The sequence below is a fragment of the Oreochromis aureus genome, linkage group 8, assembly GCF_013358895.1.
Source record: "Oreochromis aureus strain Israel breed Guangdong linkage group 8, ZZ_aureus, whole genome shotgun sequence".
NCBI lineage: Eukaryota > Metazoa > Chordata > Actinopteri > Cichliformes > Cichlidae > Oreochromis > Oreochromis aureus.
In genome coordinates, this window is record NC_052949.1 from 1,561,624 (window position 1) to 1,585,748 (window position 24,125).

General features: G+C 47.5%; 2 protein-coding genes across 8 annotated transcripts in view; both read right to left on the minus strand.

Annotated features, from left to right (window-relative positions):
* Positions 1 to 447: 447 nt before the first annotated feature.
* On the minus strand, positions 448 to 8,542 carry nog3 (noggin 3). 2 transcript variants are annotated; one of them, XR_005614039.1, is made up of 2 exons: positions 7,979 to 8,542; positions 448 to 1,191 (listed from the first exon to the last, which is right to left on the minus strand). XR_005614039.1 is itself a non-coding variant. In XM_031733714.2 (2 exons), exon 2 carries the CDS (start codon positions 5,188 to 5,190, stop codon positions 4,609 to 4,611), a length of 582 nt encoding a protein of 193 aa, XP_031589574.1. In that variant the 5' UTR covers positions 5,191 to 5,524; positions 7,979 to 8,542; the 3' UTR covers positions 4,422 to 4,608. The 2 variants fall into 2 exon arrangements, 1 of the variants encoding a protein (XP_031589574.1); XM_031733714.2 differs by lacking the exon at positions 448 to 1,191 and adding an exon at positions 4,422 to 5,524.
* A 1,041-nt stretch (positions 8,543 to 9,583) lies between these two features.
* Positions 9,584 to 24,125, minus strand: part of ankfn1 (ankyrin repeat and fibronectin type III domain containing 1) — a 77,871-nt gene continuing 63,329 nt past the window's right edge. For all 6 annotated transcript variants that reach the window (XM_039616181.1, XM_039616182.1, XM_039616179.1 and 3 more), the window contains 10 exons: positions 23,742 to 23,858; positions 23,359 to 23,574; positions 23,097 to 23,263; positions 21,158 to 21,329; positions 20,224 to 20,392; positions 19,381 to 19,547; positions 15,214 to 15,436; positions 14,940 to 15,132; positions 13,843 to 14,618; positions 9,584 to 13,313 (listed from right to left, as the gene is read on the minus strand). In XM_039616181.1, coding sequence (XP_039472115.1) covers positions 13,865 to 14,618; positions 14,940 to 15,132; positions 15,214 to 15,436; positions 19,381 to 19,547; positions 20,224 to 20,392; positions 21,158 to 21,329; positions 23,097 to 23,263; positions 23,359 to 23,574; positions 23,742 to 23,858 — 2,178 coding nt within the window. In that variant the 3' untranslated portion in view covers positions 9,584 to 13,313; positions 13,843 to 13,864. The remainder of the gene's footprint in view (positions 13,314 to 13,842; positions 14,619 to 14,939; positions 15,133 to 15,213; positions 15,437 to 19,380; positions 19,548 to 20,223; positions 20,393 to 21,157; positions 21,330 to 23,096; positions 23,264 to 23,358; positions 23,575 to 23,741; positions 23,859 to 24,125) is intronic.

The window sequence follows — 24,125 nt, forward strand, 5'->3', positions numbered from 1 at the left end:
TTGTCACAGCAGGAAGTGGACAGTGCAAAAGTTATGAAGCAAAAATTAGAATAAAATAAAATAAGAATAAATACAGTACACAGCTGTACAGAATAGAATAATATATACAATAGGATAAAAATAGAATACAAATGCTTTATACAACTGAGTAAAACTTTGTCAGAAAAAGAGTATTGCACTTAGTGTTATTGCACATGTGGATGTGTGTTTGATCAGTTGGAGTCTTTGTTGTGGAGTCTGACAGCAGTGACAATAAAAATGGTAAAAATTAAAATATAGACATAAATATAATATAGGTAGCAGGACCTCGTCACTATTTCACCATTTTTTCTGCTTTTTGTGCTGAATTTGATAAAAAAATAAAATAAAAAGGGTGTTTTACAGGTGCAGTTCCTCCAACTGGAATCAGCTGAAAAATCATAAACACGTCTTTAAAAAACCCTGACATGATCATCTGAGATGAGCGACTTAACGCCTCAGAGTTAATCGTGAGGAGGCATGGTCAGATAGGCCACACCCCAATCGTGAAACTGACATTAGGGTAAAATGACGTACCGGGACAGATTTTATATCGGGCTGTAGACGAGTTCAACTCTGTGGGTCTGACTCACTGTGGAGCCTCCAGTGGACGTCAGGGGAACTGCAGCTTTGTTTAAGCTTCCAGGTTTTCACGAAAAACTTTGAGCTTCTGTTTGGGATTCACGCAGAAACAAAACACGACAGCTAGAGATGTCAGATTAATGCAGGCGTCACACACTGATGTCTGCAGGTCGCTGTGTGTGTGTGTGTGTGTGTGTGTGTGTGTGTGTGTGTGTGTGTGTGTGATTTATGGTCAGAGCCGAGCAGAGAGGTGGAATTTTCCCAAAATAAGTTTGAGTAAACTGCTGGGACACAGGAGCCCTCACAGCACGCTGGTATGCACGAACAGTTTGAACAGTTTGGGGCAGTCTAACACCCCCATCGCCCCCCCCGAGCTGCATGCTACAGCGATGGAGGACGCTGCTTCTCTCAGACTGCAGGTAATGCAGCAGCTGTTGTCCTGAGGACTCAGAATGAGACACACCTTCACTCACAGGTGGAGAAGTTATGGTTGATTCACTGATGGAGGAGCACAGCCAGCTACACACTACTGCCTCCTTGTGGCTGCTGTGTGTTTCTTCCAATCCTGACGCTACAGTCACATCCAAATAACTGAAAATGAAAAATATGAAGTTATCATTAAATTTGTACCTGAGTGCGTTATTTATTCCAAAAGTTGGACACATTCTGTTGAGTCAGAAATCAAATAAATAAATCAAAATCAAAGTAATATTACATGAATAACATTAATGGTTATGAGAAATGTTAGAAGTAAAAAAAATGCTAAAAAAACAAACATTGTTGAATAAAAACCTGAAAAAGACTCTTCAGCAGCTCTGTGTGTGAAATAGTTTGATTCATGTTTCATGATAAAAATACTGGAAGGGAATGCAGCTGCTGAGAAACACAAACAGAGGAGTGCACACCGCCTCCTCCTCCTCCTCCTCCTGGAGGAGTCTCCCTGCTGGCACAAATACAGCCAGACTGTCATCAGTCAGCTGCTGTGAAACATCCAGATCATCTGCATCACTCAGCAACAACCTGAGGATCTGACCCTATGACCCCCCCACACACACACACACACACACACACACACACACACATACATATACTCAATGATGCATGCTGTCCTTATACAGTATGACCTGTATTGTCCTCATGCTGCTCCACCTGTGTCAGCAGCTCCTCACTAACCAGGAGTGGATGCTCCACCCTTTTCTCTGAGTGGGAGGTGCTCATTCTCATTCCTGATGCTTCGCACTCAGCTGCAAACTACCCCAAGCTGGAGGTCGCCATCTGTCACCAAGACAGCCGCATCTTCTGAGACCACAAAGTCCAACACACTCCACCCTTGGCTACACCCAGATTCTTTGAGAAAGGAACCACCAGGAGCGAGTCGGGCTTTGCTGGTCTCATGGGGACCAGAAACTAGAAAACCCAGCAGATGCTAAACACTCCCTGTGGGCAGTGATCAGCTTGTGTCCTGCTGTGCTCGGGGTGTGCTGGTCTGTGATTGGAGGATCGGTGCTCGGTCTCTATGATGCTCTCCCAAAACTCTGCTGCTCTACAGGAACTACAAGGTGCAGAGAGATCACCAGAGACCTGCAATGCTCTAAACAAATGACGAACATATTCTTGACCACTCTCGATGTAAATAAAATGCTGCCTGCTCTGAAACAGGAAAACTATTGAGGAAATTTCAGAAATGGAGGAAAAAATGTGTCGACTCTAAAACAAAGAGAGTCTCCACACGTTTATAACATTTTATATAGAAATGAAAGTATATTTATACAGCGTGAGTGTTTGTGTGCTGCTCATCGTCTGTCTTTGGTTACTAATGTTGTGCTTACAGGTTTTACACACTGACACGTTTGTTGCACCACAGGAAGTCCAGCACAGCACGCCGACTGAGGTGTAGGCGTCGGCCTCAGACAGCAGCTCCTGGCAGTCTCCTCTGAACACTGGGGTTTGTGACATGTGGGCGGGGACGCCGGCGGCGGCCGGGCCAGGCGGGTGGGTGGCCGCAGATGCCGGCTGTCTCCTCGCACTGCAGTGAAACCCTTGAAACACGTGGGTGTGACATCCGACATCTCCCACTCATCCTACCTGCAGTCTGTTTTCCAGGCGCTCCGTCTCTGCTGCACAGACTCAGCGTGACTCCGAGTGAACTCTGCTCAACATTTATGTAACCGTCCCACAAAACTGGGCCTTAAATCAGCTTCGCGAAAACGTGTCAGACATGACAGATTTATTTCACTTTGTTTCACTGAGCTCATGTTTGGAGGACGATGAGCTGCAGACGGGTTCCTGTTGGAGGTTTTTCACGTTCAACTGATCATTTGAAACTTTGTGTTTTTGTGCTACTTTTGGACAGAAATGTTTCACGAACATTATATTGACCATATTTTACTTAATATATAATTCAAATCTTCACAGTGTTTTAGCTGTGGTCCATAGAGCTCCTCACGTGGTCCAAGATGAAGCCCCGCCCGAGGAGAAACCACGTCTCAAAGCTCAGAGTCATTGATTGTTTCAGTGCGTCCGGGAGGTTCTTCAGTGATCTGTGCCAGCTCCTGGACTGATGCTGTTTCTCACATTTTTACTGATTTCTTTGGTTTAAAGTCTTTGTGCTACTTAAACCACACAGACTTGATGTTTTCTAATATTTGGCAGTGATTTAAACACAGGTGTGCCTGTTAGCAGCGACCACACAGAGAACCTTCTCGTCTCTGAGCTGCTGCTGCAGGTTTTAAACTGAAACTAAATGAGCGTTAAGTCGTTTGGATCAAAGTTTCTTCCTCCTCCTCCTCTCAAACATTTAGCACTTCCAGCTCTTTTGTTTTTGAGGATTTGCTGTTTTTTCAACAATACACAAAGTAAAATTCATTTTTTATTACTACAAACTGCATAATGACATCACACTAACTCACTAATGTTATCAGAGTATTTCAGGATTATGGAGAGAAAATGGACATAAAGACAACAAACAAAACTATATTAAAAGTTCACATCAAACTGAAGCTGAATATGTGACGATTAATAATCAGCTGGATTTATAGAATTTAATCTTTGAATCTTAATCTTCAACCTGCAGGAAGAACATAATGAATATCTGTAGTTCAGCAGCAAGAACAGCAGCACAGGTGTGCGCTCCACCTGAATACCTGCAGGGGAGGAGAGCCTGCGGGAGCCCTCCACCGCCCCTCCATCCTCCCTGCTGTCTGTGAGCTGAAACTCTGGTTTAAATAGTCAGGCTCATGTAGCACCACCCTGAACCATAAGGAGGCGCTATAAGCCAGCAGCTAACATGATCCCACGTTATTCACTGTAGTTTTAACTCATTTGTACTGAATCGACGTTCTTCTCTTGCTCAGCGATTGTTTCGTGAACAGGAAGCGTTCACGCTGAGCGTCTCTTTTAAACACAAACATTTGAACACAACACCGACACAAAACTGCTAAAACGCTGCCACCTTGTGGTAAATGTGTTTATTTCTCCAAAGAAATGACAGAAGAATAAATCACTGATAATAAACGATAATAATTTGAGTTTCTCGGTTACATCACTGAGCTGGAACCTGATTTGCAGGTTTTACTTTAACAAACAATTCCACCTTAAAATCAAGCAGAAAAAACACAAAGTCACCTGAATGTGACAAATGTTCCTGCGGTGCTGCTCGTTTCCACTCATTTTACTTTTCTGAGGACATAAAACAGATTCTGGACTTTTTGCACTGATCTTATTCTGAGCAGATTGACTCCCCGTGGACCCGCAGGCGCGCGCCGGTCCGTGGACCCGCAGGCGCGCGCTGCGTTCAGGGTTTTGGCTACTATGACAGAAAATGCAGTTTTGTACATTTATTGCAAAAACAAATTTGACACTTTTCTGTTCCTCGAACAGAAGAGAAAGTCAAACACGTGATTTTACAGGATGACGTGATGAATAAATAAAACCAGTCTGTTCTCTGCTGCCCACGTCTGTGATGATGTCACGCCTGTACAGGTGTGATGCAGGTGTGAGTTGAGAATCTCAGCTCGGGCACGCGCACTTGCACTCAGATATGAGCGGGTACTGCACCGGGATCCACGCGCAGTGTAGCGCGTTCCTGCGCCGGCAGCGCCACCGCAGCAGGGTCACGTGCGCGGCTCTGGCGGGCGTGCACAGCATGCCCTCGGGAACCGAGCACGAGCGTTTGTTGGAGCAGCTGCCCACCTTCACGTAGCGCGGCCAGAAGCGCGCGCCCAAGTCACTCCAGGCGTGCTGCACCGGGCACGCGGCACGCGCCCACAGCCACTGTTGCAGCCGGCGGCGCAGCTTCCGGCCGCGCGGCGGCTCTGGGACCCCCGGGGAGTCCGGGGGCTCCTGCGGCGGGGATGCGGACATGAAGCGCGGGTCGAAGCGGGCTCCCAGCAGCCCACGCAGCTCCGTGACGTTCAGGTCCCGCTCCGTGGGGTCCAGCGCCGGGTCCGGGTCCTCCTGCAGAGCCTCCACCGGCAGACCGTCCCCGGGGACCGGCCGCAGCAGGAAGCAGTGCTGGCACGCGCCCTCCTCCGTCCCGAAGCCTACGGAGAGCACGAGCGCAAACACGGCCAGGAGGGAAGAGGGCTCCATGTCCACGAGCCACACCCCCACGCAGGTATCCAGAAAGTCCTTAGCACCTGTGAGAGCACGCGGGGCGCAGAGGCGGGTCCGCGCAGTCCGTGTCCAGGTCCCGATGAGGCTCCACGGCGCGCGGGGCTCCACGCACGCTCCACATGCTGCTGCTGGTCCTCCCGAAGCCCGAGTGAAGCCTCCGCTCACTGCAGCCAGATATCCTGCAGGGCGCTGATGTCATCCACGTCGGGCCCACCCCCTCCCAAAATACTCCAAGTTCACGCACAAGCACGTGACCGTGAGCAGGAGGAGAGCAAAGCAGCAGGAGGAATCCACGCGTGATGGCGGTGAGCTCATAAAGTCAGCACAGACATGAAGTGAAAGTGTGAGTGGTACAAATACTCCAAAGTACCTGAAATGCCACTTGGCTGCAGGGCATGACACTTACCTGTCAAATCAACTGTTTACCTTGTTTAGGATCATTCTTTTCTGCATTAACAGAACTGAACCTAAAATCTGAGCTCCAAGTTTCATTCTTTACCACAAACATGTTTAATGAATCCTTTTCATAACTTAAATGCAAATAAATATATTTAAGAAATATAATAAATTGTAAATTTCAAAAACATGCACAAAACTGCAGAACAGTCAGCTGTCCCAAATCTGTAAACTCACTGCTGATATGTTTTGTCTCTTGCTGTCTCTCCTCACTCTCTGATGGATGAGAACTGCAGGCCAAGACGCTGATTTATGCTTTTTGTCCACACCCAGCTCTGCAAGGTTCCCTAAACAGTTGGAGGTTTTCTTTGTGACCCCTGCTGCCCTCCCGCCTCTGGCTCCTACTGAATTTTGGGTAATTTTCTGGCCGGTGACAGCGTGCTACGGGCGCCGTTAAACTGTCATATCTGTGTGAGGGGGAAGTCAGCGGCAGTGAGGCGATGTGCAGATAAGACTTCCTCTCTTTGTAAACCTTTTATCCCTCACTCCACATCGGGCTCCACAGAGGAGCCCCGGGGGACTCGAGTCCACGCTGCGATGGATTCAGAGCGCCTCGAGGACCTTTTGGGTCGGGGGGAAAGGCAGCAGTGAGCTCTGCTGTCAGAGGAACCGTCTGAGGAAAGTAAATGCTGGCTTACAGGAGCTTCACATCCAAATATGGTGGAAAAAACACATTTGGTTCAAACATCAGCTCAGACGACAGCTTCACTCCTTCATGTCCCAAATAAGAGCATAACTGATCGAGAAAGTCGTAAAACGGTTTGTCGTTGTGTCGGCTTTCATGCTGGCGTCAGCGCTCAGAGAGCTAATCCTCACAGCGACTTCACCGTTCATGGCTGAGAGCGTGATTCAAATCACGAAATGATGAAATCCTCGGGTCTTTAAACTCATCGCGTTAGTCGGTGCAAATATTTTACCCTCTGCTAACCTGCCCCACAGGATGGGCTGGATTTAACTCCAGATCCTTCTTTATTGTATCTGGTGATGTTTTGAGCACACCTGGTGAAGAGCAGTGCTCGAAACCGGTGTTGATAGTTTCTCTGTGTTATTGAAGCGTCTTTAACATACGCTATAAAACAAATTTAGGTGGCCGTTGATGTGACTGACTCTGAAATTGTATTTTTATCCTTTTGGATAAAAGGAGGCCAAACGTCTTCAAGAACCTAACAAAAACTCGTCCGATTATTTTAAACTCAGGTGTAAAAACCTGAACTTTGAATCCTGGCAGAGCCGTTTTCATTCATTCTGCAGCTCGAGCTGTTGTTGTTGTTGCTGACGTGATGGGAGTCGCGTCCTTGGTCTTATCTTAAATATCCTTCACTTGCAGCCCTGTGATTGTGGAAACGTGGAAAGTGGACCTTTGAGACTGTTTAGTCCTCCTGCTTTCACTTCCCAAACAGGCTCTCGTGCTTTTATTGACGCATCAGTCGGGATTTATTGGGGAAATTGAGGAGATTTAACAGGTAAATTTATTCAGTGTGTTCTGGTTTAAAGCGATCAGGAAAAACATCTGTTTGCACGTCTGTGCTTCGACTCGTGTGTCCAGGGTTCAGACCGAGCTTCTTTGAAACGATAATTCTGGCGGTGGGGGGGCGGGGCTGAAACCTGCCTCTGATAACGGCCCGTTTCGTGTCTGTTTTTTAGCGCTTGACCTGATCCCGCCACCTTGAAGCCTTCGCGCCCAAATGGACCGTCCAAATTGCCCTGGTCATCTCACCATCAAAGCCAGAATTACATCAACAACAAACAACAGCTCCCCGCTCCCGGTTTTATCTGGCCGGGTCACGGACGAAGCAGCCGGCCTGTTTCTCCTTCATCCTGGGAGGCCCTTTGATTCATTATTAAGATTACGCTAACGTTATATTTGAACATCAGAGGAGCAGTTAGGACCTGCAGGAGTCCCGACTAAAGGCTGGAAACCCACTGATCCACTGCGCTGGGCCGTATCGCAGCCCGGCTTCGGAAAATCAAAGGAAAACGTGATTCAGAACATGTGGATCTGTGTCTGTCTGTAGTGGAAAGACGAGGGAGAAACACAGCGGCTAAATGGAAACTATGGAGAACGCTAATGGCACTACGAGGCTTTTGATGATAAGTCAATGAGAAGCTGACGTAATGTTTTTACCCCAAAAGCCTCGAGGACACCGAGAAGAGTGACTCCAGAAGTGTGAGTTTGATGGAAAAGCAGGAAACAGAAGGATTATTACAGCGCGTTCACATCAGCCGCAACATCTGCTCATGTAGGAGACTTTGAAAGGAAAAACACAGAAAACAGATTCAAATACAAAATAATACACTTCAACATTACCGAGTATTTTCGAGGGTCGACATCAGAGGACGAGGACAGAGCCGCCGTTCAGGTTCCCGTACATCCCGTCGGACAGGAAGTGGTTGCACTTCAGCCGGAGTGCAGCAGGGGGCGTTTCAGGAGAGAGTCGTCAATGAATCGAAGTGAACGAGCTGTAAATGATCTCCACCTGCTTCTTCATCTAAACCTACAGCTGGTGCATGGCTTCATTACTGCAGAGCCTTTACTTTCCACCTTAAAGCACCTGCAGGCTTGTTGCGAACAGCTGTTATATAAATAAAGCTAAATTGAATCTACACATTTTGTTTTAGTTTTCATGAATCATAGCATGTCAAAGCATCGGCGTCCTTTAGTGATTTTCCCCTCAAACACTGATTGGTCAGTGATGGGTTTGGGACAGGACGTCGTCCCTCCATGGTGCCTGTTTCAGACCATAAACAGAACGTTTCCACCAAACGTCGGTAACAGCAGGCGCTGCGATTAAACTGACACTTTTGTGTCTGTATCTGTTATTATAGAGTCTACTGTACAATATAAAGCGCCTTGAGGCGACTTTTGTTGTGATTTGGCACTATATAAATAAAATTGAATTGAATTGAACTTTTTCTCTAATTTCACTGAAACATTTTGCTCCACTGACAGAAACATGGAGCTGGGGTGAAATGAAGGCCTGATGTTGGTACGTCTGCATCAGTCTGAGCTGCTGGACCGTCCTGCCTGCAGAGCGGCAGCGGCGATCCTGTGGCTTGGACTGACGCTCCTGAATGCTCCGGGAGCTCCAGCTGGAAAACTCCCTCCCAGCGGTGGTGTGAGATTCCAGCTGGTTTACACCCTCCCACACGGCGTCCTGTGACCGCAGCTGCCCGGCGTGCAGCTCAGGAGCTCGGCCGATTCCTCCCAACACCTACGAGCTGACCTCTGAGAGACCACAAACACCGTCCACAGTAACGCTTGGAGGCTTTAACCTTCTACTGTTCTACAGTTTCATTTAATACTCTGAGCTCACAAACGTGAAACTGTGTTCATGCTTCCTCGCTGCGTGCCAGACTCTCTTATCCTTGGTTCTGGCCTGTGATTCAGATTTTGCAGTGACAATAAATCCCTTCTAATCAGAGCTAAACCTGGTGTACACCAAGACATGAATCAGATGTGAAGCCTGAGCTAAATCTAATTTAAAGCCAGAATTAAATACGGTTAAAAGCTGACATTAAACCTGAATTAAAACCTCCTTTAAGCCACTTAATTAAGTCCAATTTAAGCTTGAATGAAGATTTAAAACCAGTATTAAATCTGGTTTAGAGCCTGGATTAAACTTTTACTTGAAGCTCAGGTTAGACCTGATTTAAAGTTAAGCTTTAAATCAGATTGAACGCTGACATTATTCCCAACTGAAAAACTTTATTACACTTACATTAAGCCCGATGGCAGCCGGTATAAAGCCTGATTTAGAGTCAACGTTAAACCAGACCTAATCCAGACTGAGGCTGCGTTAAACCCGAGCTTTCTGAAGCAAAGCTGTGACTGAACACACCACCTAAGGAATAAAGAATGTTGTTTACCCAGAATGCCACGGGCACGGTGCACAAACCTCACAAACAGCAGGTGGCAGGTTGAAGTGCACGACATCAACATGAGACAAAGTTTATTTCAGCTGGTAAAATACATCCATTCCTGTGAGGTTGCAAAATGTCAAAATGCATGAACACTTTTCGTAAAGCAGTCCATAAAAAACACGTCATCAACGTCTGCTGCAAATAAATAAAGTGGCATTAAAGTGAACGCAAAAGGCATTTTTAGATAAATGGAGGTGATCCAAAAATATACAGACAGAAGGTCGACTCGGCGTTTCTGAGTCCGCACATCACGACAAAATACCAGACGTGATAAAAACAGCAGAAGGAAAACATGAAGACAGAGTGAAATAAATAAAAACAAACAAAGTTTAGGCGTTCAGCCTTTCAGAATAAAAGCCTTTGTGAGACAAACAGGAGCCTCAAAATCAATAAACTCAACTTACTGTGGAGCGAGTCACCCGGCTGCTGCTTTCATTACTTTAATGACAAATGAAGTGAAACTGTCTCCTTCCTGCTGTTTATTACAACTTTTATTTCCATAGCTGTAGCCAACACCTTTGTAGTCATCAGCCAAGTTTCCATCCAGCTTTCATGTTTTCAATTCAAGCATTAAATTCAAATAAAAAAAATAGAGAGAAAATTTTCCCTGTTCGATGTGTTTTTGAGTTTGATATAGCGTGGATGGAAATGACATTTCTAATGTAGCGTTAACTGGCGTCGTCCTGTACTCGTACACAAGGAAACTAAAACTAGGATAGGTGTTTAACGTGAACGACGACAGCTAAACACAAACATGACAGTCTTTTTGTAGAGCTATCAAAATTCACAGTACAACATGCGGTGGTTTAAATTTTCAGGTCAAATACTCGAATGACTACAATCAGTTTTTATTAATTTTGCTAGTACATAATCAGAAGATGTGATGGCCACAGGTACAAAAACAAAATTTAAATTGTAATAAACTGGTTTAGCTTAAGGTCCTGTCCACATGTACGCGGGCATTTAGTTAATGTCACTTTTTCTGTGTCTTTTGGTCTATAAGTTAACAATTATTGTTTATAGGCTTTTGAGCTGCCAGCAATTTTATACAGTGAGGCTTATATCGCCACCTGCTGGCACGCTCTTGATATTTTTCAAAGAGAAATCCTTGCTTTAAAAAATACCCGTGTACATGAGGACGTAGCCTAATGCTGACAGTCAGACGTTCGATACCAAAATCATGTCTCGTGTCAAGCTTCAGAACTGTTGGCAGGCTTTTTGTTTATTAGATCCAGGAGACCTTTGTTAGTCCTGACAGAAAATGCAGTAAATGTTTAAACTCCACTGAATAGCCGGTGTGACGTTACAGCTAGCTGGCTAACCACCCTGCCTTTCATCACTCTACGTTACCACATCTTTTAATTTGATGCTTTTGGTTCAACTCAATCGTCTTAGACTTTATAATTTTTCAGCTGATAATTTTGCTAGCTGGCTAATTAGGATTCACAGTTTTTGCCCACAATAACATTAGCAAACGGTCCACGTTAGTTTAGCTAGCTGTACCTTAAGTAACTAAATTGAATGTGTTAAAATAGTGAATAGATCGTACAATTATCTGATATTCCTGTTTGGCTAACCTATGTTCATTACATAAAACTGGTGTTTCCTCTGGCTAATGCTAGCTAGTGCTCTAACACGAGCATTTGTTTTGTCGTCATGTGGAGCCAAAAGATAAACATCACGTTCTTTGGATTTTTTTTAGGGAACTTTAGCCTATGAAATGACAGGTTACTGAGGTTTAACCATGTGACTTGTTCACCATTTTAGACACGTGACAATCATGGAGTCAGCGTAGAAAATTACAAGACTTGAGGCCAGTCTGAAACCATCTGCCAACCACCAGTTGTTTCCTGATCATTTCCAGACCAGTTGCGAGGAGTAAATGATTACTAGTGTCAGCCACGCAGGTCTACTGCCCGGTCAGTGGTAACTAACCCTTGCTAGGGAAAATGTGCATTCTCCAACTGTCTGGCAAAAAGTTACTTGTGATTACTTTGGTTCCTAACATGTTGCTGCAGTCTTAGTCTGAATGGAAGAAACAGACCTGTCTACAAACACCGTCCAGCTGTAGTGAAACTAAAAGTATGACACAAACCTTCTCCATCATTTCTGGTTCGCATCGCACTTTTTCAAGTTTTAATACAGCCGGGCTAACAGTTAGCAAACTTGAAAAACTACAGACAATCTGTGAGCAACAAGACGCTAAGATGTTTTTGGTGTTCCACCGTCTCAGCAACCCATTTCAACCAAAGACCTCAGGAACCAGGGCCAATCAGTTTAGGAATACACATTTCCATAGTAACCATGGTGGTTGCATCACGTCCACGGCAGACGACTCTTCAGCAACGTGTTCATGACATCATGCGAGAAACCTCAATAATCCTGATTTTTAAATGACTTCAGCTTCCATTCAGATATTGGCGATAACCTTTAGCACAAACATGATTTTGGTAACGATCTTCTCTGTAACTCTCAGTATGAAAACTAATATATTATTTAACTACACAGTGAGCTGTGATAACGAGGCAGCTGCAGCAGAAACGTGTTGGTACATTTAGTGCACGTCTGGTTGTAAAGCTGAAATCTTCAGACATCACTAAAGATCATCTGGAGAAAGAATCAAACCTGTAAATTGACGCTTTATCGTCAACTCTTTGTAGGACATTAAACTGACCTTTGTACAGTCACTGTGGTAGAAGCTGCCAGAGTTAATGCCCAATTTAATCAAATATTTAATTAGCTTTAATTCCATAATTGCTTTGTGCAAACGTTAAAAATGCACTTTTAAAATACTGTGCATACGTTAAGAATCTGTGCATGTTCAAACCGCTCTCCACTCTACATCACTTCTCTATAACACAGATGGAGCTGCTGCAGGTTTTAAGTAAAAAAGAAAAAAACAGAAGAGTAAACACCGCCATTGTGGAAGAAGCGGAACAAGAAGTCAACAAAGACAGCACAAACACCGCCAGGTCTGACCGCACGGCGAAGGCGAAGGATAAACCGAAACCCCCAGACTCCCTGACATCGTCATGCTGAACAAGAAAGGAAGCACAAAATGGACGTAAAGCTTCAGTCAAAGATTAAAACAAACAAAAACAACACTACAGACTACTTCATGCCAACAAAATACAGCTCCGACTAGTCATCCACATTCCAGGTAAAATAGTTGGTCTTTAAACCCGAGAATATAAAAATACTTCATGTTTTAAGGTTTTAGTGGTCTTTGTTTAGTGACTGAGGCAGTTTCCGTGCTCAACACTCAGGGATTAATATATTTATATGTAATTTCTTTTTTTTAACACCAGGACAGCACACAGGAGCAGCTCAGAACAACAGTGATTGAAAGACGGGATTGGTTCGTCACAGGCGGCCACGAACAAACAGGCTGAACCGTACATTCAAGTCGAGGGAGGGGATCCATGCTCTGAGGGCGGGGCCGAGAAAATAACTCTAAACTGGGGATTTTTTCTTAAGAGCAACAATCAATCAAACCACCTTTTTTTCTTTTATTTTTTTGTTGGTCGACATGCAGAGTCGTGTGCAAAGTTCCTGGTCGGAGAAGCAGTGCTTGGTTTGTCGTTGCATTGATTTTTTTCCTGGGTAACAGTCGATGCCATGGGTTCTGAGGCTTGGCAGAGTTGAACCAGCAACTTTAGTTGAGTTTACAATCTGCGGAGGTCGGAGGGCAGCTCGTCAGCAACGCACCCAGCCAATCATCACTGTGGTAGAAAAAGGAAGGGCGGGGAATAATTAGGTGAGATGTGAATAATGACGGATCTGAAACCTGCATTCTTTCTAATGTCCAGCAGGGGGCGACTCCGCAGGTCGACAGTATAAACAAATAGTTTCTCACAACTGTCGACTGTTCCAGTATTGGATGTTTATATTGATCGTGAGCAAGTAATCATTTCAAAGAATTTAAAGGATGAGCTCAATAATAATTTCTAAGAATCTTCTAATCAAAGCTCAAACTGTTGATTTTGAGCCTGTGAGGGGTTTTTTAGTAATCTAAACACTGCAGTTACATGGCCCCGCTCACCTACTGTTCAGAACTTCTGTTTGTGAGGGGTAACCAATCAGAAGAGTGTTTGCTTAAAAGGGGAGGAGCTAAAACAGCTTGTTTCAGACAGAGGTTGGAATGCAGACTACAAGATAAAGAAGGATTATTATGAACTATGAATCATGAAAAGCTGCTTAAGTAGAGAACAGGAAGTGACATCATGCCTTGTTGGTTTCGGTAGTACCTACATGTGTCTGAAGAACTTCTTCCTTAAAGCGTGCTGCTGAGGATCTCCGACACCTGGGCGTTGGTTTGGTCATCCGAGTCCACCTCCTGGGCGGTGGCTCCCTCTGGCTCCTCCCCCTCCACGACCACCGACACACCTGCGGCCCTCACCTTCTCCATCACCACTGCCCCCTGCTCCTCCTCCTCCCACCCCCTCCTCTCGTGGCCCGGTGACAGCTCTTTGCAGGGCTCAACGAATATCCTGCGAACGTGTGGTCGCAGCTCCCGGTGTCGGCTTTTGCGGCTCTCCAGGACACAGGAAGCGTGGCTGACGTAGGTGGTGCCGTCTGGGGAGGGCAGGTCCCCCGGCAGGGGCAGGTCGGGGTCGAGCTGCTTGGTGTAGATTCCCTCTGACAACGATCCGGTGTGACTCTCCCCGCTGTGGCCCCTGAGCCAGCGCTGGGGCCCGCTGAAGTACTGCCCGCGGTGGCTCCTGGACAGGAGCTTGCGTTTGGCAGGTGGGTTGGCGAGGGTCCGGATGGGGGCGAGGCCCTCATGGTGGCTCTTTGAGAGCGAGAGGCCCTCCAGAGTCCGGGTGGTGTCAGACAGAGCCGGGGAGAGGGGCAGGGATAGGGGAAGATCTTTGGAGAATCTGGGGGAGAGGGGGAGGGAGGGGGAGGTGGGCAGGGTTCGAGAGCGAGAGGGCGAGCGAGGGAGGAGAGGTGAGGAGAGGGGAGCATCCTTAGGATCCTTCACCACGGGCGAGAGGGGGAGGTCTTTAGCCGGGCACACGCTGTACCTAAGTGTAAACCATGAGGAAAGTAATCAGATTACTTTAACAACATGGAGGACCTGGAGGATTGATACTGATCCTCGACAACTCAAAGAAACTAAAATCTAAAGAAATGAAAACTTCAGACGAAAACAAAAAACGAGAAAACTAAACGTCATGTGACTCTGAGGGTGGGCCTGTGATAACCATACCAGGTGTGCAGGGCGCATCCTAGTCAGGTGCTGAAGCACCCCAGTGCAGGCCGAAGGTAACAACACTGTGCTGTGGACTGACTCTGATCTACAGTGCACACACATGATGCATGGTTAAAGAAAGCGCACTAATCACCGGAGCTCGTTGATTTGGAGCACGTCCGGGGCGCTGCCGCCCAGCGAGTGCAGGGCCTGCTGGGACAGATCCTGGCCCGGAGAATAGAGCAGATCCAGGTCACGGGGGCTCAGGGCATCGCTGGAGTCATAGTCGCTGTCTGTGGGCAGGAACACCTCCGAGGACGCATCTTCATCTGAGCCCAGCAGCGACTCTAGAAGACAGAGGAACGTGCAACATTAGCTTTGAGTCTTTTTTGTTTTCCCGAAGTTTAAATTGTTGAGCGATGCCTCACCGCTGATGGCTTTCCTCCGCCGGAGCTCTGGGGAAGGAGACGGTGTGGGCAGGTAGTCCATGTTTGAGGAAGTGGAGTCAGTCTTCTGTTGACCGGAGTCGCTCTCAGGAACGCTGGCATCCACCAAGCAGGTGATGGGCACGCCGCCTCGAGGCTGCTTGTAGCGGGCGTATTGTAGGGCGTCCGTAATCCAGCGAAGGTCCCGCCGCATCTCGTCCAGTTGCTACAGAGACGCAGAAAAAACAAGTTTAGCCCTCAAAAACAGCTCGATGGGATCTGCATGGAGCACAGCAGGAGTTACAGCTTTACTCAAATACCAGAGCGCTTTTCTGATGACCTATTCATCTTTAAATGGCATCAGGCGATAACCACTGTGATAACTGAAGCCGTCGACTGATTATGAAGTTTGGTTCTGCTGTGAGAGATTTTACTGGGTTTCTTTTTGTCATAACAACATTACTAACGCTGAAAAGTAAATTCATGTATTTAACGGGACTTTTGAGTTCAGCTGTCGAAGTGGAACTTTATGAATAGGAGTCAGGGCTCAGTCACAGGCTCCGCCTCTAACACTATCAAACAAACATGAATGACAGTTTTTCTGTGGCGCGCACGCTCTGTGCACAAAGGTAACGTCAACATGTGCCTCCGGTGGAACAAAAGGAGGCAAATGTGCACGAGCTCAAAAAGCGATCAGCTGATGTCACAATCAGCTTTAGTCTAATCGGCTGTACTCTTCGTCCTATTGGTCCTGCAGAGCAGCTCCGCCTGCTTTTTGATCCCACTGATCTGACCACCACCCGCCTCTACGGTGACGCTTCCACGGCAAAGTTTTACCCACTGGCTCTGGAGTGATGGATCCACGCCATCAGCTGAGTACATCCCGTCCCACCACGAGCACCTCAGCGTTCCTGTGTAACACTCCTAACAACAACATTGAGATCTCAGCTGTTTTAGGAAAAACCGTACCGTGTTTCCTGCACTTTGTTTAACATGTGATGAAGACATGGAGAACAATTATATTTGTATACAAACTGCTGGTGACCTGGTGGCGGATCCACGTCCACTCGGTAAAGTCTAATTTGGCTGGAAGGTTAAAAACACTTTATACAAATAACTTGCAGTTCAGCCCAGAAACGGAAAAGCTGTTAGAATCCATCAGCTTGTAATTAGTTTGTGCTGTTCCAGTGGAAAAGACGTAAAAACGACCACTTTAAAGAGAAAATGGCCTCATCAGCCTTTCAGCTGTGGGCTCTGAGCTCTCAGTGGGATCATCACAGCTTATTATGAATATTTGTCTGAAAAAGTCCAAAACAAAGAAACCACAGAAACAAACAAAGATTATTATACACTCTCATCCGTTTAGCTGAAGTGACATATTACTGTGGATTTCTCTGTTTTGTATTGTGCTCTTATATAAACATGTGTTATATGTAAGTGACAGGATTTCTTCATTAATGGTTAAACTGCTGATCCGATCACACAAAAATCCTCTGGAAACAGTGAGAAACGTGTTTTCTTTGGACGGGAGTAAAGTGTGATTAGCAGCAATTAGCCTGCTGTCAGAGAGCGCAGAGGCTCGCCGCGGTCCTCACAGAGTCAGCCAACCGCCGACACACACGGCGGGGAGACGGACAGCGGCGATGACTCGGCTGGAAAGAATGCGGTGAGTTTGCTGCGAGGAAAACACGAAGGAGATTCCTGCTCGTCCCACAGAGTGCGGCGGCACGTCTCTGCCGAGTGTTTACAAAGAGCTGCTGCTGAGCCCGGATCGATGTGAGCCATTACATCAGCCCCACGCCGCATCCACAGGAAATGAAGCGACGCAGCGCGAGTCTGCTGCTCATCTGCAGCTTCTTATCGTCAAATCTAAACACAACACGCCAAAGAAATGATGAATGCTTCGACAACAAAGGGCAAAGTCACACCTGAGCCCGCGCCCTGGTGCAGGTACATAAAAGATGCCAACGTCCTACAAATAAAGGCTTCTGATTGGTTTACTGTCTCTGGACAGATGTTGTCAGTTTCTGATTGGTTTGTTTCATTCCTCTGTCTTTCCTCTGCTCCGTATCTTTGGATGAGTTCGGTTTTCACACACAGAAAACTAAACCAGGTGAGCCGGTTCAGTCTGCTGATTGGCCCTAAACTCTGAGCCTGGTTCTGTTGGAGGTTTCTTCCTGTTAAAAGTGAGTTTTTCCTCCCCATGTCGCCTGGAGCTCGCTCACAGTGTCATTGAAGGCTCAGACTGGCAGCACATACCTGGTGTTGGGTCGGATGGATCGGATCACGTTCTCACCTTTAACAAACTGGAGTTCGTTTGGAGCCGAGTCTCGGTGTTTTGGGCCGCGCCCGTGTGATTACCGCGTGCAAAAACGCACCACAGTCTGACTGAAGAGGCCTCGTATAAGCTGGAGCTGTCTTTCTGCAGTATCAGTGGGACAAACTGGGCTGAGCCATCACATCCATCAGGTCCAGTTTTATTACATTTAAAGAAATATATAAGCAAAAGTCATCCTGCGTTCAGACCTCCGGGAAATTTGTTGAGCGCCACAAATTCTCTTAAATTGGTTGTGACAAAGAATCTGCAAAGCTGCACGGTAGTAAGAAGAAATCAGACAGTTGGAAGTGGTTGCACCGCAGATAAGATGCCGAGCTGGAGGTTTCACGCAGATCGGGGTGGCGTGGAGCTTCAGGGCGAGAGCTGTGCGGTGACGAGCTTCCCGAGCTGAAGATGAAGTTTCCATCTGCAGCCGATCAGACTGACAGCAGCTCCACGATTTCACACCAAGAGCGACGCAGGCAGATACGCCGCGCTCTGCTCAGCGTCGCTTCCCACAAACCTCAGCATCTGTGTCCGGTTACCGCAGCGACGCCCGTCTAGCGCTTCTGTTTCCTCCTGAGCCAAACCTGCTTCCTCAAACAGAAACTTGACTTCCTGATGAAGACCAGCGATACGGGCTCACTGACGGGACGAAGACGGCCGATCAACAGGAACTGTGATCGATCTGCTCTCCATCACTGCAGGTGAGTCTAACTGTCCAATCAGACTGGAGTCTGACTCGAGTGTGTGAACTTTGTAATAAATCAGTCACTCCTGTAACGTTTGTGTACGTGATAACGTGGGAGCGATTAAATGTTGAAACCAGCTGTTGTCACAGATGTGCTCAGGCTGTGGACATAACCATAATAAAGAGTTTTGGACCCGTTCACAGTTAAAGTGATGACCTGTCCTCAGGACGCCTGACGGAGGCTCCACCCCTCCACGCGCTCTGACGGCTTTTATTTTCCAAGCATTTTGTGGTCGGAGTCGACTTTTTTCCGAGCGTACGGATGACAGCCGGAGAGCGAGACGACGGTCTCACACACTCTGGCAGCGCTGCGATCGGAGCCAGCCCTTGTGGTTTAGCGGTCGGCCTCCATTGATGGCGGCGGCCGCGAGCTTTTCAAGAGCAGAGAAACAAACTGTTTAACAGCACTGACTCTTTGTTGCCTCCATAAACGTCGATCACAGACTCGTCTGCTTTCAGTTTGTTTGCTTCTCAGAGAAAAACTGGATATGAAATAAAATCATAAAGATGATCAGATTTATTACACGAAGGCTGTTTGATGAGCTGTCGGGCGATTAACATCGGCGTTCACGCCGCGGAGACGTTTACAAGCCTCAAGGTCGTTTTAATCTGATGAATAAACCAAACCGCCAGATTCCAGGTCAGCTGACTCACAGCGCTGCAGTGTTTTGGTTTCACACTTTCATTTCAGGAATTTTTCCCACATCTTTCAGAAAATTCTTCCCTGAATGTTTCACAGCCTGGTTAGCGTCACACGGTTCCATAAACTACCAAGCAGACCTTTTCCAAACTGTCGCAGAGAGCCGCTGACCTGCTCCAGGACAAAGGCTACAAATATCTGCTTCATCTTACACGACGAGCTGAAATATGAGGACGTTACAGAGCACGCTCTCCTCAGGATGAAGCGCCACAAACCAGAGAGACAGCTGAAGGAACCAATGACGAAGAACCTGGACTAAACCTGAGCCACAGCGTCTCAGGTACAAATCAGAAAACTCGTCGTCTGTGAGAACTTTAAACCTGAAGGTGATGATGAGTGTGTGAAATGCATGCTGGGAAAATTCATACAACACGTCAAGAGGTTAAAGACGACCAAAGTTACCTGGATGTAGTCCAGGATGAGCTGATGCCTCTGCTTGGCCGTGGCCACCTCGCCGTCAGTGATGGCCTCCCGCAGTGCCTGCTGGGTAATAAGGGCGTCCAGGTCGAGGACGGAGGACAGGCGGCAGTACAGGCTGATGAACTTCTCTTTGTAGGTGCAGAAGTGCACTGAGGAGAGAACGGAAAGGGGGAAACGTGAGAGAGGAGACTCAAAGCATCGCGGCGGTCTGCCTCGGCAGGCCCGGCGAGCAGCAGCACGTACACGGAGCGAGTGTTGTTCAGTGTGATTGGCTGCAGAGTGATTTAATGCTCGGCTCTGCAGACGGACCTGAGCGTCTGTGCCGCCACAATAAAAGCCCGGAGCTCTGCCGGACGTCTGCACAGCGAGTCCGTAAACCCGAGAGCCCGCCTCAGAGCTGCTCAGGGCTGCGGGACAGTTGGCTGAAGATTTCCTGTAAGAGCTGCTGCTCTGTGATGTTTCTATACACGCTCGCTCCCTGGTTACAGCCTGATTGGAACGTTAGAGTTCCTAAAACCTGGAGATGGCGTTCCACATTCCCTGTTCTTCAGTCCTTCTGCAGTCGTCTTGTTGGACCTTTCATTGAGCTCGTGGTCTTGAAAGTTCTGCTTGGTAGCTTCTAACGTGTTCACCGTGTTTCCCAGCGTCTCCAGCTCTGGACGACGCTCCGTCTCTTATAAACGCCAGAGTGGGTCGTTCTCAGCCTCTCCGTGCTCACGAACCTCGCCGCTGCTTCATTCTCAGCAGCGCCGTCTACTCCACTTTTTAGATCCACCAAGTCACTGTGCCATCAAACCAATGTAACGTGCTGGTGCGTGCTCTTACCGAGTTCGAACATCTGCAGGGGCAGGTGGAGGAACCCCGACAGCGGGGTGTAGGGGTTGGACTGTCCAGGGGCGGAGCAAACGTCATCGGCGGCGGGCAGCAGCAGCAGGAAGGAGACGCCGTGACCGAGCTCCACCACCTCCTGACTGTAGAGCCGGAAGTGACGGGCCTGCACACACAGACAGACACACACACACACACACACACACGCACAGACACACACACACACACACACACACACACTGTACTTCAGTGTCTGCTAATAAAAGTAAAATCATTTCCAATGAGCATCATTAACGTGTAAAATAATAATAATAATAAAGTGATTCCAGTAAAACGTCGTCTGCAGGCCGGAAATCAGAAGTTTCCTCTGCAGGTTAGAGAACACCTGTCACATGACTACTGGCTGATTTTACACTTGAACCCTTTCTTTGCTTCTCTCCGTCACGTCTCCACCCAGCTTCATAAGATCGGAGCATAAGGAGGTAACAAGTCAGGTTTTTAAAGGAAAAGGAAACAATTATTCTGTAAGTAATATATAAACTGTAATATCCTGTAAGTACGCTGGATTTATTTATTTAGTGTCAGCTGCTGTAGGAGTCATCACACGAATGTGGGTAAAATAAGTGAACATCCATCGTGCTCGTCATCATTATTAACACCCTGAAAAGTACAGCACAGGTACACAGTACTTTAAAGTGAAGAATAATTTCTCTCTGTTCCTGTAAAACATAAATAAATAACATTTACTCATGCACTGCCTTAAACAACTACACAGTACTGCTACTCCATTACTTTGTTGTTTCCTGTACAAACCTGACTGTTTACTGTTGTTCGAGTGTTCCTACCTGTAAGTATTTGTAAGTAATATAAGTACAGAGTAACTCTGGCCGTAGCCGCGGGCTGTGAGCTGAAGTAAGTGAGGTGTGCGTACCTGGTGCAGAGGTAGGTTGATGAGTTTCAGCAGGGACTTGATCGCCGTCTGCAGCTCATAGTACAGTAAAGGGGCGTGGCTTTCTGCCCGGGGCTCCGCCTCCTGGCCGTCCTCCTCATTGCGGTCCTTCTCTCCTGCGGCTGCCAGCATCTGGATCCAGTCCCACTCCTCTCTGATTGGACAGTACAGACAGAAAGTGTCACGACGAGTGAGATGAGCCGTGTGGAGATGATAAAGGAGGATCCAATTGCAGGCACTTGTAAAGGTGTGAAGGTGGTTTATTGAATACACGGCACAGTGGAAAAACAGCAAACAGAGATCACACTAAACTATACTGGAAACAACTAAACTACTGAATACGAACTGGAACTCAAACATGAAGCAAGGTAGACGACGGTACAAGACGGTGACAGCAGGGAGAACACAGGAAGGGACAGGGTGGATACACACAGAGAAACACAGGGATAATCAACAAGACGAGACAAGAGGTCAAACTGAACACACTCACATGAGACGCAGACCTTCACAATAAAACAGGAAGCAAGAAATCACTACACAAAGACGCGGACTCAACACAGAGAGACAGACAGAAAATGACACATGGAACTGAACTATAAATGAAACCACAATTCCTAAAACATGGATAACTGAAACATGAAACTAATAATCATCATCATCATCATCATCATCACAACAAGAGAATGAGAAAACAATCCAAAACACCAAGATAACTGAAACACAAAGAACCAGAGGAACATAAAGAATAATCCATCATTCAAAATAAAACCAAACCATAACAACTCAAAATACTGGGTCCAACGGACCGAGAACCGTGACAGAAAGAGGCGGTTCACTGACACTGTCAGAGACTTCCTGCGCTCTGGGCGGGGTCTCTGCTCGCCTCGGCTAACCGAAACTGACAAATCAACACCAGCTTCATCTGCACACCGACTCACACGCTCAAAAACACAGCAGCAGCTGTTTTCTCTCCCGTTTCTTCTAATTCCTCGACCATGCCGTGCTGCCGAGCTCGCACATATTCTCAGAAGTCGGCGAGCAGGAATACGACGTTGATGCTCGATCAGCCCGACCAGCGAGGACACACCGAACATCTCAGACTGACTTTAGCTCACAGTAGGAACCACCTCGGATCTTCTTTCTTCTGCTGGAGCTCACGAGGTAACGCTGCCAGATTCAAGTCAGTTCCCTCTTTTCATCGTTAGTTCCCTCCTTCGTTAGATCCTTCATCACTTCCTTCCTTCCTTTCCTAGCTTGTCAGATTCTCCTTTCCTTCCTTCACAACTTTGTTGTTCCTTCTCTTGTGTTTTTCTTCCTTGGTCTATTTTCTTCTCTTCTTTAGTCTCTTTGTTACTTGTTTCCTTTTATGTTCCTTCCTTTGTTTCTTCTGTTTCTCCAAAGTCGAGTTACACTGGTGACAGACTAATGAGGGAGCTGCACACGCCCTTTTTGCCAGTGAAACTTTCCAGATATCCCCAGATGATTCCAAGGTGCTCGCAGGCCAGATGAGGTATTCCCCCAGCATGTTCTGGGTCAACCCCGGGATCCCCTTCCAGTTTTCCAGGCCCCGGGCGGCCATCCTAATCAGACGTCTGAAGCGACTCAGCCGCCCTCATTGGATTTCAGCCACGTGTGCTGCCGCAGGAACAAACCATCCACAGAGCGTTCGCTCTGCATTTCACATGGAAACAGCACCAAACTGAGAGCTCGCCATTCAAAACCCCCACAGTCTGAGAGCGAGCGACCTCACTGTCATGAAACAGCTTGGAAACATTCCTCCCTCCACCTCTCAGCTCCTGAGAGCCGACCCCGCTGCTGACCCCATCTCCCACCCTCGTCCAGCCTTGATGCTTTCGTGCACTCGTCTCATTCACTGCAGCTGTTATTCAGCACTAAGGTAAGCTCTGTGACGCGAGCGTACCTGGACACGTTGGCGTTGTCTCGTACGCGGGTGTGGCAGAGCATGTTGGGGGTCCGCTGGGACACCAGGACCTTGATCTGGTCCACGGAGCTGCTGAGCTTCAGGTAGCCCAGGTAGAGTCCCGGGGCGAGCCGGTGGGTGCTGCGCCGCTGGTACGCCAAAATGTCCTGAAGGGCAGAAACAGAAACGGGTTAAATTCAGGACTTTACTTCCTGTCAGGTGACTTGTGCTTGACTGAATGCTGAAATCGCCTGTCCCTCACCTGTATGGTGATGATGAGGATGTCGAGAGCGTAGGGCTCTTCGGGCGTGGACAGAGACTTCCTCTGACTTTGCAGTTTGGTCACCTGCATCCACTTCCCGCTGAACAGCGAGTGCTGGCTCTCCGTGTCGCGGATCGTCACCAGCAGCACGTTGCCATGGCGATCCTTGATGGGCTCGTAGTGGACCCGACCCAGGTTGTGGGTTCCCAGGAGGTTCTGCAGGTGGAGGTAAACATTACAGGATTACAGGTCTGAGACGGAGCAGGCTCTGGGCACGCTCGGCCTGTCAGACGTCACTTTGGACTTTGAAGGTTTGTGCCGGCTGAACCGCGCAGTCTCTGTGTCATGTGATTTCACTGAAGCTGATTGGTCGGTTTCCTGACCTGCAGCTGGCCGGCGGCCGTGAGCATCTTGTGCCTGGCCTGCAGGGTGGAGGACGACGACATGGACACCGACATGCTCTGTCTCAGCCACCGGACGTCCTCCCACATGCAGGACAGCTGCAGACACACAAACAGGAAGTTGACATCAGAGACACGCCGTGTGAAAAACTGTCCATTAACAGACTTTAATCCTTTGCTGTTCCTCCTCCACCCTCTTCTCCTGAGGGCTGAAGCAGCCATTGTGACTCCAGCTCGCACACACTGGTCACACTGGTCACACTGGCAGCGTCCCTACAGAAGCCCTTCAGTTACAGCAGACTTGCAGGTTGTAGCGCTGCAGCGGGTGATTTGGTTCATTACTGCTGAACCTCCTGACTCATTTTT